Source organism: Rhinolophus sinicus, linkage group LG12 (genome assembly GCF_036562045.2).
Source record: "Rhinolophus sinicus isolate RSC01 linkage group LG12, ASM3656204v1, whole genome shotgun sequence".
NCBI classification, from domain to species: Eukaryota; Metazoa; Chordata; class Mammalia; order Chiroptera; family Rhinolophidae; genus Rhinolophus; species Rhinolophus sinicus.
In genome coordinates, this window is record NC_133761.1 from 32,041,599 (window position 1) to 32,054,109 (window position 12,511).

Genomic DNA, 12,511 nt, shown 5'->3' on the forward strand with positions numbered 1-12,511 from the left:
TTGACTGAACCCTGTGCAATGGAACTATTGAAGCTTGTAGTCAGTTGAGGTGGGTGGGGCAGTGAGATTGACTACATGGAAAATGCCTACAGGATTAGAGGAACACTAGTGACAGTCAATGTGTAACCTTGCTCTAAAGTGTTAAAATCTTCTGTGCCAAGGTGGGCAGGATCTTGAGAGAGTAGGGGTAGGGAGGTCACTGAGTTAATTCTGTACAAACAAAAGAAAACAAACAGTTTCACTCCCCTAAATACCAAACACACACACACACACACACACACACACACACACACACACAAGGGCATACTACACTACATCCCTGTGCCCTCTCCTCAGTGAAGCCTTTAGGCCTATCCCATGTTGGGAAATACATTTGTGTGAACATTAGATACACAGGCTGGTGAGTGGACAGTTTGTGAAGAGAACTGATGTCTTGTGAGAAGCAGAAGTGACTTCCAGCCAGGCGCCCTGAGAACAGAGTAAGCAGTGATTCTGGAACACTTTTTGAAACCTCCTTTTATGTCATAGTGAACAAGGCACTGGTGAGAAATTTTGAATCTGGTCCTCGAATCCCTATCTACCCTGCTGGAGGATTCTCAGCTACAAACAGTACGTGTTGCCTAGTATCACCCTGACGGTGAAACATGCCATCCCCCCACACGAAAAAAAATCCGAGAGTACTTAATTCACCGTTGTTCAGTATAAAGTTTGTGGAACCTGCTGGGCCACTGGGTCACGGATTCCTCTGATGTTCTCACTTTAAGTTCATATTTATTTTACTTCCCAGTCTCTGCATAGTATTACTGTTTATCTGCATCCATAGCTCTCCACTTAAATCCTACACAGGGTTGTCATTATACTAGTGTCATATTCCCCAGGAACCTTTTGGGAAAGGTTGAAATGCCTTAGAAGGTGATTACATATTTGCCATGAGTTCTATACACAGAGTAACCTGTACTTCTGGAATTTTCCCAGGGACAAAAGGCCAACTAGTGATAGAAACCTTGCTAGTGACCTAACTCAGTTTGCTTTGCTGAGAAATCCAAACCTTGTAGAAGAAAGGATCTCCACCCTTGGAAAGAAATATTTTGTGCAAACATAGCTAAGTAATTTCTCCTTTCTCCTCTTGTCCTCCATCTTCTTCTGAAGGTTGTACTTACCTGCACTCTTCTATAGGAGGATGTTAGACTTCTCCCCTGAAGGCAGGGTAAAAGTCTCTGTCTATTGTGCTAAATCATAGTGTTCAAAGTCTACTGGTAAGAGAAGTTGCCCATCATAAACTTTGACAGTAGGTCAAGGACTTTTTTAAAATGAGGTGGTGAGAAGCTCCTTTCTCTTCTTTTTCCTTACAGTTCTTCCTACCTTATGCTTTCAAGTAGGTCAATCATTGGAGTTGCAAGTTATTAATAATGATTATTATATTGCTTTTATCTGAAGGAATTAGAATAAACAAAAGGGGATAAAACCTCAGGTTTTATCAATTTTAATATCTTTGAAAAACAAAAAGATAGCACAGCTGCCACAGCACCAAAAGGGAAGGGCTGAAGTTTCAGGAAGAGAATTGTGAGAGTCTTATTTCAAAACCTAGGTATAAAGAAAACCCTTCAATATTGACTATTTTAGAGGCAGCCCACTCTCCCAGAAGCCAGAGGGAAAACAGAAGTTAAATAGCAAGACACTTTTGCAGGGGTGTTGAAACAAACAAGAAAAGGTTTTATTTTGAAAATACAGTCTTTAAAGATAAATTTGACTTCCATTTTCCATATCTAGGTGCATCCAACAAGATACAAAAACAAACAAAACAAAACAACAAAACAAAGACCCACGACATTATGTACAGAGCTCTAAAATGAGCTGTGAATATCTACAAGAAACTAGCATATGCTCTTTGTGAAAGGATGTACCGGTACATGTGTGGCTTTCTACAGTTCTCAGTCCTCTGAGAAGTAAAGTCCCTGGAGCTGCAGGTGCGGCTGCAGCAAGGGGAGAGCTTGGGTCAGTGAAGGGTTGGGGGTGGGACACCCCCCCACCGTGGGAGGCGTGGAGAAGTGTCTGGGGAGGGGAGCAGCGGCACGGGACAGATCCTGGGCTTCTCTAGAAGTCCTGCCGCGGGGTGTGAGTCAGGCTGTGCCGCCGCAGATCACAGTTTCGCCTGAACACTTTGCCGCACTGCTCGCAGCTGTAGGGCTTGATGTCTGTATGGGTGAGAAGGTGAGTTTTCAGATTACTTCTCTGATTAAAGGTTCTTCCACATGTGGGACATTTGTGTGGAGATTCCTGTTCAGATGTGAAGCAAGCAAAGGATTAATCCTTCACACCACCACCGCACCCTTCTCAATAGTTTCTGTCTTATCGGTATCACAAGCGTTAACATAACACGCGCACGACAACAAAAGAGGGGACTTGCAGGAACAAATCTGTGCTCCTAATCCTCCAATCACGAAAACACACGCTCAGGCACACACAGAGGCCGATTACACTGATAACTGCCGGTGGCCACTGCGGTGGGCTTTGTGATTTCCAGCTCTTTACATTTCATCACCATGTCATAGACAGGAAAAGGGGGAAGGAAAAACTCTAATCCTCTCTTAAGGAAAGACATTCTCCCGGGTAATAAGGCTCCTCTTTGCTGGAAAATTAAACTATTCCTCAATGTTCTGAAAACTACAAATTATGAGGCCCCTGGGAGAGAGCTCGGATGGGATTTCACCATGCCTCCATTATCAAAATTACCTTTATTTCCTCCCAAACACGAAAGCTTTAAACGCAGGGCAGATATGATCAAAAAAATAATAATTCTAAAATCAGGATTTAGAATAGACTGGCCTGTCCTTTAAAAATAATGTTAAAATGTTTTATGTTAAATAGGAATAATTTTATGTATGAAAAAAATGAGTGTTGCTTTCCCTACCTAGAAAACTAATGCAGTCTTTTAAGAGAAAGATTCTGCCACTGAGCACCTTTTGTAGAGTAAACATGATAAAGTGGAACCAGTCACTGTTTTTAAACAAGAAAACAAACTTACCTGCATATGTAAAGTTTTGTGAACTGCTAGAGTTCTAGATTGACAAAATCCTTTCCCACACTCCTGACATTTGAAGGGTTTTTCTTTGGAATGAATATACCTGAAAATCAATATAAGGTTTCAGTGAAATGGCTTTACCACCGCAGTGACGAGTTTCTTCTGACAGTTACTGAAATCGAAGTAGTGAAAGGACAAAAGAAACATGATTCCCATTTTTATGTTTTTAGATTGTATTTTTTCCCCTGTGTAACTCTGTTTATGGTTAACCTCAACTAACAGACTCAAAATATGCACTGGACACCGGCTTCATCTACACTTGATCGCCCTCTCTGGCGTATTCTGGAGCTCGAAATCCTGCCGAATGAGTCCTTTTTGGCCTCTACAGTTTTCTCTGGGATTTAAACTGGCCAAATCAGGATATAGGTCAAGGCTGAGTTTCCGGGGGACTGATTTCAGCGAATCCCTGAACAGTGGCAGAGGATTCTTCAGAAGTCCCACCTTGGGGAACAGCTAGTAGAGTCGGGAGAGGGCTACCCCTCCTCCACCCCTGGGAAGTTTTTACCGATGAAAACACTTATGTTATAGTATTTCTCCAATTGCCGTTTATTGATGCAGACTTTAAGGTCAGGGAGAGGGGGGTGGAGAGCTGTGTTTAAATTCAGTGACCAAGATTAAATAAGTTTAAAAGGAAGGTCACCGTGTCAGGCTCTGGAGTGCACTCTGGGGTGGGAGGTAGGGAAGGGAGGCAAACCATTGGAAGTGGCCCAAGTAGATTTCCAGAAATGGTCTGACGGCAGCCACCGTGGGAAGGTCTTCGGGGGTCCTTCGGTTTTACCTGCCCCACCCCAAGGGCTACAGGGAGGAAACTGGGAAACCGATCCCAGCACTAAGGCCAACCCATTAGATTTAACTGCTAAAGACAGGGAAAGTCCTCCCGGCATCTCAAACAAGAACGCGGCAGGAGCCTGGTGAGGAAAAATGGTAAACGTGGGGGGTTAGCTGTGGCTGGCGGGGGAGGGCTTTGGGGATATATTCTAGTTCCGAGGGTATTTCAGTGACACTTGGGATGTCTGTGAGGCTTTGGTATTCTGGACAAATTCGCCGTCCCTTCCCGGGCCAACCTCCCTCCCCACCTCACCTGTGGTCCCGTAGATGATCTTGCCTCCGGAAGGCCTTGTGGCAGATGTCACACGTGTATGGCCTCTCATCTGTGTGGGTCCTCTCGTGGATGAGCAAGTTGTAGGATTTGGTAAAGTGTCTGCCGCAAAACTTGCAGATAAACTCTTTTTTTGTCTTGGAGGGCAACCTCCCTCGGGAGGGCTTTCTGTCCGGAGTCAATTTACTGAGGCCAGAGATTGGGCTACCCAGCCCAGGGCTCAGCTTGGTCAGCTCTCCCATCTTAGGGGGGTCCTCTTGCGTGGCGGCCACTGCCAAGTTGGCAAAGTCAAAACGGGGCCGGTCCTTATGCAGTGCTGGGAGGACGTGGGCAATGGCTCCCTGCTTGGGGTGGAAGAGGTGGGTAGTAAAGGGCAGAGCCGGAAAGGGGAAGCGCGCGTCCACGAGGCCTTGAGCCGCCGCCATCTCGGTGATGGTGGAGCGGGTGATCTCGTGCACGTTGGGGTATCCCAGCGTCCAGTGGTTCATGTGCATGGTCTGCACGGCGCTGAGACCGTACAGGCCCTGCAGGTGGTCCACTGCGGCGGGGAAAGTGTTCACCGCCTGCAGGAAGGAGTAATTGGTGAGCTGCAGCGACGGGTGGAGCGGGATGGGCGCCGGTAGGGCCTTGCTCCCCATTTTCCGGGATGCTGGGGGGCTGAGGGAGCCGCCCCTTTCTTCCAGGACTCGGAGGCGGGTGGGCGTGGGACTCCGGCAAAAACTCAGAGAGACAACAGCACGAAGAGAAACCCTAAAAATGACAGGGGGAGAGAGGGAGAGTCGTGACTATTATCCAACAAGCCAGCTCGGCCTGACCTTTGGTGCCGGCGCGGGTTACCACACCTTCCTTCTAAGTCCCCCCCCCACACACACACACACATCCTACTTGAGGGCCCCCAAGTGTGGTGAGGGAAATGTAGCGCGCCCTCCCTCCTTCCCCTCCCCGTCCCCGCCTCCCCAGTGAGGCCGCGGAGCTCAGTCCCAGGGCCAGGGTGTCAGAGCAGAAAAGTCCCCTGGCGAGCTGGATGCCCTGGCGGCCCTTCTTGGCACCCATAGAAAGGTCGGATTCCAGCACACACGGAGAGGAAGACCTAGGCCCGAGGAGAAAGAAATATGGGTAGGAGCACTCCAGCAGAGGCAGCACCCAGTCCAGCTCCCACCCTCACCCTGTCGGGCAAAACTCTGTCCACCGCGACGACCTGCGACGCCAACGCCTCCAGGCCCGGGCCTGAGCCTCTGTCGCCGCGGCGCCTCGGAGCTCCCCGGGGAACGACTGGTTGTGGGTCCCTCCCGGGGCTTAAGGGTTCGACTCGGGCCGGTGCGGGAGATCCCTGCGCTGCGCCCAGCGTGGGCTGCTCTGCCCGCGCTGCCGCCTTTCCCGCCTTTACCCGGGCCACGCTGGGGTGCAGAAGCGCACCCGGAGCGTACTTGGTTCTCCTGGGCCCTCGGGCCTCGAAGGGGCCCGCCTCGCCCCGCGCTGACCTCGGTGGTTTTCTTTTTCCTTCCTCTGCCTCGGTCCCATTTATCAGCGGTGACGGCCCGCAGGAAAGAAAAGTGACACCTCGGGGGCCGGGTACGACCTGGAATCGCCCCCTCCTCCTTCCCAGGGGCCGTCTCCTCCCACTCCCGACCAAGATCCCTTCCAGATGGTTCGGCTCCCGGGGAGTGGTTGGGGGTGGGCGGAGAATGTCCCTGAGGCCGAAACCCCTTATCCCAGCTTGAGCGCCAAGCTCTCGGGAGGCCGTAGCGGCTTCCCGACCTGTCACCAAGAGGGGCTCCTCTACCCCGGAGGCCACGGGAGAAGAGGGTAGAAAAGGCTCCCTGGGGAGGGAAAGGGACGGAGCAGCAGCGGAGCCCCAGCGGCCGGGTACAGTGAGGCCTTGCCAGCCTGGAGGAAGTTTGTTTATCCTCCTAGAGATGTGTGCAGCGGCTCGCCTGCCACCCAGAAACCCATCCGGGAGTCTGCGGGCCTGGGTCTACAGCACGCGCTCCGCTTTCCCTGCGCCTGGAGGGCAACGCAGAGGTTTACTTTCAGACCCAGGTTCCCAGGGGTACCTCAGCTGCATTCAGGGTGGGCCTACCTTCTCCCACTGCCAGCCCCTTTATAGCAGAGGGTTCTGCCAGCTTGGCGGGCCTGGGCCTTAGCCTCTGAGGGCAGCTCCCCCCCCCCCCCCCAGGTGCGCGACTCACAGCTAAACACCTTCCCTGGAGAGGAACAGGCAGGCCCGTCTAAGCCATCACCCTTTACACCTGGCTTTTGAACCCTGCGGAATGATGGGAGAGTTTGTTCAGTCTCCCCCTCCCGACCCACCCCTTTCTACGCCTGAAGTTTCTTCTCTAGTGTGTTGTCTTGCCAGTGGCTCTGAGGGCAGACTCAGGGCGCTGCGCTAATCACACAGCGCTCTAGCAAGGCAGAATCCGGCTGCCTTCATGAGGCCCACACCTTCCCTCCCTCCTCTATTTGGAAAGGCTCCGAGACAGGGATTTATTAATGAACCGCTTCTACCTGGTGTCACACGGACTGGGAGTTTAGGCCCAGAGTTAATGAGAGGTGTGAAACAGTCAGAGGGTCTCAGTCATACCATTCAACCGAAACTGTAAACCTCCATTCAGAATAAACTTTCCCATCACAAATCACGATTCGTTTTTGTTCAGTGGCAATCCCTCAAACCCTCTCCTAGAGAGGTAGAAAAAAAGAATTCTATTAACCTCCCTGGCAATCTACCTGATTATTTCCTCCTCCATTAAAAATAATAAATTACACTTTTATTTCCTTCTTTTCGCATAATGAGGATTTTCCAGAGATTCAAAATATTATTTTTCCCCTAGTATTAAAAAGTAGCCTCCCCCATAGAGAGGAAACCAAAATTATTATTTGGGTGTATTCCCAGAGTAGATTTCTTAGAAATAAATACAGGAGGCAAGTACAACTCCCACCATGTTCTACGTGTGTATATTTGGTTGTGTGTGATTGTGTGTGTGTGTGGGGGGGTGTTGTCAATTGAAGGACTACTACAACTTGTGGTTTCGATTCCAAATGCAAGAAGTAAACTCTTCCATAAAGGTTAAATGTTAATTCTGCTAGCCGAAAGTTGAGTGCCATCTTCCTCCCCTTTTCTCCCAATGGTTTATAACACAAAAATTCATGACTCTATTATAATTCATCTTCCTGGTGGCACAAAGGTGCTGTTTCATAGTATATGTTCATTTTAATTTGCAGGACAAATGGTTTCTTCACAGAACAGTAGACCAATGGTGACTTCTGAAACCCTTTTACAAACAAAACAACCCTAAATATCCATCAAACACTTTTGCCATAAATAATTAGGGAGTTTAGACTTCCATTCTCCCGTTGAGTTGCTGGAAATGTTTGTCAAAAGATATTTTAAGTCAATGCAAAGATCTAAAGTACTTTCGCTTTATCTGGAGTTGAGCATGTAGTAGTTCCCACACTCAGTTTCAGGCAATAACAGCTCTCATCGTTTGCTGTCATTTCTCCAGCAAGCCGTTTCGGACCATTGGTTACTTTAAATTTTGCAAGAAAAGAAATTTAAACCAATGAAAATACATAAATATTTCAGTAGAGCTGAGGCTAGTTTTCTTTCATCAGTCGTCTTCACAGGAATTTCCAGGAATGTACAGAAGGTTTGTAAAATTTAGTTCATTGGCTGTCAACAAGTGAGATGTGTACATGCTAAGTTCAGTGAAGCTTTCAAAACACTGGAGGAAAAAAGGTACGTGGTAATTTGATAAGGAGTCTTGCTTTTTGGTAATGATGTTATTACACTGAATTATCTAAAAATAATATACCGTCAAGGGTCATCTGCTAAAACCTGTGCGTTGGTGACTGAGAGAAATGACTGATAGATAGGCTCGCTGAATTTCAGCCTAAACCACAACGGAATTCTACATAAATCAGAAAGCTATAGACCAAGTGGATCTAAGGAGATAATGTTTAAAAATAAAATTAAAATGGCCCGACTGGATCAGGTGAACAGAGAAAAACGGCGGTGAAGTTCCTGCCCCGGTGCAGCGCCTCTGCCTTCCAAAGGAGTTAATTAAATTAAGACGCCTTCCGCATAATCTGGGTTGTTTCTCTCTGCTCCCTCGCTCCCCCTGCGTGAGTAATTTTCTTGTTCTGCTCAGGACTGCAGTTTGTTTAGCAGAGAAAGTGGCTGTCTGCGGCGTTTCGCTCCGGGAAACGCCAGCCCTCTTTTGTTCTCTGCTACGTAACAGGTAGGGAGACAGATGCAGCGCTCCCTCCACAAACACCTTTTTCTCCCTCATTTCTCCCACCGCAACTCCTTCCTCTGTTGCTATTTCTCAAGAATCCAAGCGTATAAGCCCGGGGGAAATTTGCCCTCCTCCAGGACTGGAGGATGGGAGGAAAATCAAAAGGCCAACACACGGTTGGAGAATTACCTAGGGCTGAACTATTACTTCCCTCTTGAAACGCGCTGGCTAGACTGGCATTATGTCCCGGCCTGTCCGCGCTGCGCCGCCGCGGCTGCCCCCGGACGGGTGCACCGGGAATACCGGGGCAGGGTCAGAAACAGCCTGGGGTAATGGGATTTTATCTCAGCGTACGTCGATCAGCTTTTATAACAAATCTTGCTGCATGCTTAGATTAAATGTCGCAAACCAAAACTAAAAACAGTACTTAAAAGTGTGTGTCGTTGGGTGTTAGCTGGGAGTGGCGTGCCTGGGATCCGATAAAGTGAGAAACAATGCCCCGGGATTGCATCCATCCGATCTCTTTTCACCATTTCTGAACTTGTGGCACGCCGAACAGAAAATCTGAGCGCCCCCTGAATCCCCTTCACCCTTGCTTAAGGAGGCTGCAGTCCCTTCCCAGAGCGGACACTCACCTCCCGCAGAAAGGTCCGCCTGGGCAGCGCCTCTCAGACCTGGTCCAGGCAGTGAGGCACACAGCTTGGAAAGGTCATTGGGTCCACGCCCCGCAAACTTCTTTTTCCGCGCGGAGTCCCGGGAGCCGCGGACATGATCTGGAGCACCACAAGCCGCTAAAACGAGAGCGGATCTTCGCCTTCGTCCGAGTCTGTGGACGTGGAATGCGTAAAGACCCCGGGTGCTTGGAGCCTCCGCTCAGCGCTCGCCAGGAATCCCGCACCTACGCGAGCTTCTCGCCGACTCCGGGTAAGGTCGGACCCTGCAGTCTCGCAGGGCCATCACCCTCCAGCAGCGAGCGCTCCGAGCTCCGTCCCCGCCCGCGTCCCTCGCCAGGCTGCTCGCAGCCGGGAGTCCAGGGCTTTAGTAGCGGCCCCGCCTCCCCTTCGGGCGGGCGTCCCGCTGCCGCGCGGGGCCCACTGAGCCCTGGCTCCGCCTCCCCGCCCGGCGCCCGCTAATGGTCCACTCTGTTTACTTGTGTTTGGATAGCAACTGAGTCTTAAAGGCACAGGTTTGCTCCAGGTTTCCCAGTTATAGAGACAGAGCCGAAGGTGACTCAGTTCAAAACTCACACACAAACAGAACGCTCGTGACCACCTTCCTTCTCGGTGCCACTTTCTTATATTGTTAGAAACTGAACAACTGGTCTTCTGCCTCCGGAAGACCCCGCAGAGAAATCCAAAGGGCATTTTGTAGTTTTACTTGGTGCGCTCGCTGGGTTAATTTCCACATCTTAACACGTTTAACATACCCATCTTCTCTGTAGGGCAAAATCAATCAGTTCTAGATTGTATTCTCTAGCATATATCACCCTCCCCCCAATTTAAAATACAGTTTTGTATATATTTTTGTTCAATTATGACTACATGTGTAGTCTGCTTTCGTCTGTTTTTAAAACGAAGTTTGTTTATAGAGGTGACAATTGACTAATTTTGTAATTACTGCAAAGACACGTGGAATGTCCCAGGAGAAATTTCTTCCAATATTTAAGCTTTAATTAGCCAATGTTCATTTCATAAGTAGTTAACCAACTTAGTTAAAGAGGAAGGCTTCTGTAACATACTGGCAAATAATAAAGAATTCATCTAGAATGACTGAAGAACAATCATTTTTAAAATGTAGGGAAATAATATTGTGGCTTCTCATAACATGTACATCTTCATTCCCAGCCAAAAAAAAAAAGAGTTCATTGTTCAGTCGCCAGGAAACTTAATCGAATTTGAAGTGTAGTGATACGTTTTCCAGGTTCTTCTAAAGGTTTGGTCTTGTGTAAGAGTTAAGTGGAGAACGCACTTCAACTACTCTGGAAGTAGGGTGACCCAGTGACAGAGAGGGAATGATACACACTCATTTTAAACGTCCTCTTTCCAGATTAGATCTGCCTGACCGAAACTGAGCAAAATGCCCTTCGTCCTAGATTAGACGAGTCGCCAGAGGAGATCTGCCTTAGCTCCGGGTAAATCTGCTTTTGGGGAACACAGATCTCCAAGACATCAGCCTGTAAAAATCAAAAGTGTTCTACCAAAACATGGTTTTGGATGTGTCGCCTCAGACAACAATCTCAATCGTGCGGGGAAGTGGACACATATAAACAGAAAACGAAAAACTGTCCAAAGGTGAACCAGTGATTGCGGACCCAGGCAGAAGCAACGAGATGTTATTTTATTAAGATAAAATTCCTTCCACTTTATTTATGCCGAGGTGGACAGAATTTTTCGTTCCTTTGGTAAACATAATTCAGGGATAGAAGAGCTTTTTTGCTTTCTTTCTAACTCAAATTTGCAAAGGTTAAAAAGTGAGCTTGGAACGCAGACCCGAGTGTTCAATATCCTTTAGTATTTAACTGCTTCAAAGTAGATTTGACAAACAGCGTGTAACTAGTAAAATGCCTGAGTTCAGGTTTTTCTTTCTTTTTTTTTTTTTTTAATATTTTCCCTGGTGGCTTCTATAGGGGTGCTTTCATTTTAGTACTCAGTACTGAGCCCCAGCTACCGAGATGCCTGCGGTCCCCTCTCTCTAACCGCCTCATTCTTTCCGCAGCTTTTCTCAATTTGGAAGATTTGAAGGGAACTTTCTCTTCTTTGAGATCCCCAGGACACACACTCCAGGGGTGGTGACCTGAAGAGTGTTCCAATGCTTTTTATTTCCTTTCCACCAAAGTGGAGGTAATACCCCAGCGGCGGGCTTCACACCTTCCCACCGTGCGTGTGTGTGTGTGTGTGTGTGTGTGTGTGTGTGTGTGTGTGTGGTGCGGAACCACTTGCTTTTCCCGCGAAGTAGACAGAATTTCCAACCACCCACGAGCTGCGCCCTCTTTCTGCAAACCTCCCGAGGCCAGGTTTTTCCATAAACGTGTTTACCTCGCCCACCCCAGCCTCCGAAGTTCCACAATGGAGTCTGGGCCATGCGGGCCCTGAGCACTGCGGAATCTTGAAAGGTAGGGAGGAGTCGGCGAGCTCCCGACTTGGGGGTAAGCCGCGTGGCCCAGCAGCGCCTGGGCAGCTTCCAGGCCGGGCCACCGCAATGGGCAGGTGCGCGCCCCAAGCCCAGGGAGAGCCAGAGGCTGAGCGCAGCGCCACACTGTATGCAGGGCTCCCTCGGGCCACCTCCGCGACCACCCGCGGTGGGCCCTGGAGTTTCTCCACGCTCAGTCCGGGTAAGCCCTTTGCCCACGCCGGCGTCTAGAGCGCAGGCATTGTGGGGCCCACCCAGGAACAGGCTCCTCTACAGGACTTTCCTGGCGACAATGCGCGGCACTGAAAATAGGCCTCAGGGTCCCGGCTTATTGTGGGGTCTGGGTGTGCCAGGAGGGACGTACCGGAACCTAGAGCTGCCCAGCTGCGCACCGGGCGCTGAGTCTCTGCGCAGCGGTCCCACTCCCCCTATGCCCTCCAAGAGCCAGCTGCGCGTCGGGTTCACTCTGACATTGCCGCCGACTCGGTCATCTGCTGTCCTCGCGGCTCTGGGCTTTCGACACCAAGGAAGCTTCCAGGGAAATGGCTAACAGACTGACGAGGGGGCGCGCGAGCAGTTGCAGCCCAAACCCGAACCGACGAAAGTTTACTCCCTTTGAGAACGGAATGAAGGCGGGCGAGAGGAAGCGCGGAGCAGTAGGAGGAGGAGGGGGCCGGCGGTGCAGGCCTGTTCCCCACCCCCAGCCCACCCAGGAGGATCTGCCAGTTAAGCAGCGAGCAGGTGTCAGACAGACATCCCTCGAGTCGACGCCGAGCCTTCCCACTTTGACCACGCGCTGCGGATACCCTAAAAACGTTTACCCTTTAAGACACAAATTGTGGAAACCCCATCTTTTCCCAGGGATCCCAGTGCCATTACCTCTGAGGACTCGCCTCCCTTCTCCCCGGCCTTCCCCTGTCTCTGCAGGGCGGGGACCTTTTGCATTTGAACTTCCCGCACTCTTTGCTG

The 12,511-nt window shown here is 49.7% G+C and overlaps 1 protein-coding gene across 2 annotated transcripts; it reads right to left on the reverse strand.

Moving 5' to 3' along the window:
* Nucleotides 1–1,690: 1,690 nt before the first annotated feature.
* OSR2 (odd-skipped related transciption factor 2) lies at nt 1,691–9,427 on the reverse strand. Of its 2 annotated transcripts, none has more exons than XM_019757637.2 (4): nt 9,049–9,427; nt 4,164–4,931; nt 3,026–3,125; nt 1,691–2,195 (listed from the first exon to the last, which is right to left on the reverse strand). In XM_019757637.2, exons 2-4 carry the CDS (start codon nt 4,817–4,819, stop codon nt 2,121–2,123), a joined length of 831 nt encoding a protein of 276 aa, XP_019613196.1. In that variant the 5' UTR covers nt 4,820–4,931; nt 9,049–9,427; the 3' UTR covers nt 1,691–2,120. The 2 variants fall into 2 exon arrangements, with proteins under 2 accessions (XP_019613196.1, XP_019613194.1); XM_019757635.2 differs by having other exon boundaries at nt 1,691–2,277; nt 9,049–9,409.
* Nucleotides 9,428–12,511: the final 3,084 nt, after the last annotated feature.

What these genes read in the sequence shown, in the direction of transcription:
- OSR2 (XM_019757635.2), bottom strand. Translation starts at nt 4,819, where the DNA reads ATGGGGAGCAAGGCCCTACCGGCGCCCATCCCGCTCCACCCGTCGCTG. An exon ending in GATCATCTACGGGACCACAG is followed by an intron (nt 3,126 to 4,163) that starts GTGAGGTGGGGA and finishes ATTGATTTTCAG; the next exon opens with GTATATTCATTCCAAAGAAA. An exon ending in ACAAAACTTTACATATGCAG is followed by an intron (nt 2,278 to 3,025) that starts GTAAGTTTGTTT and finishes ACATCTGAACAG; the next exon opens with GAATCTCCACACAAATGTCC.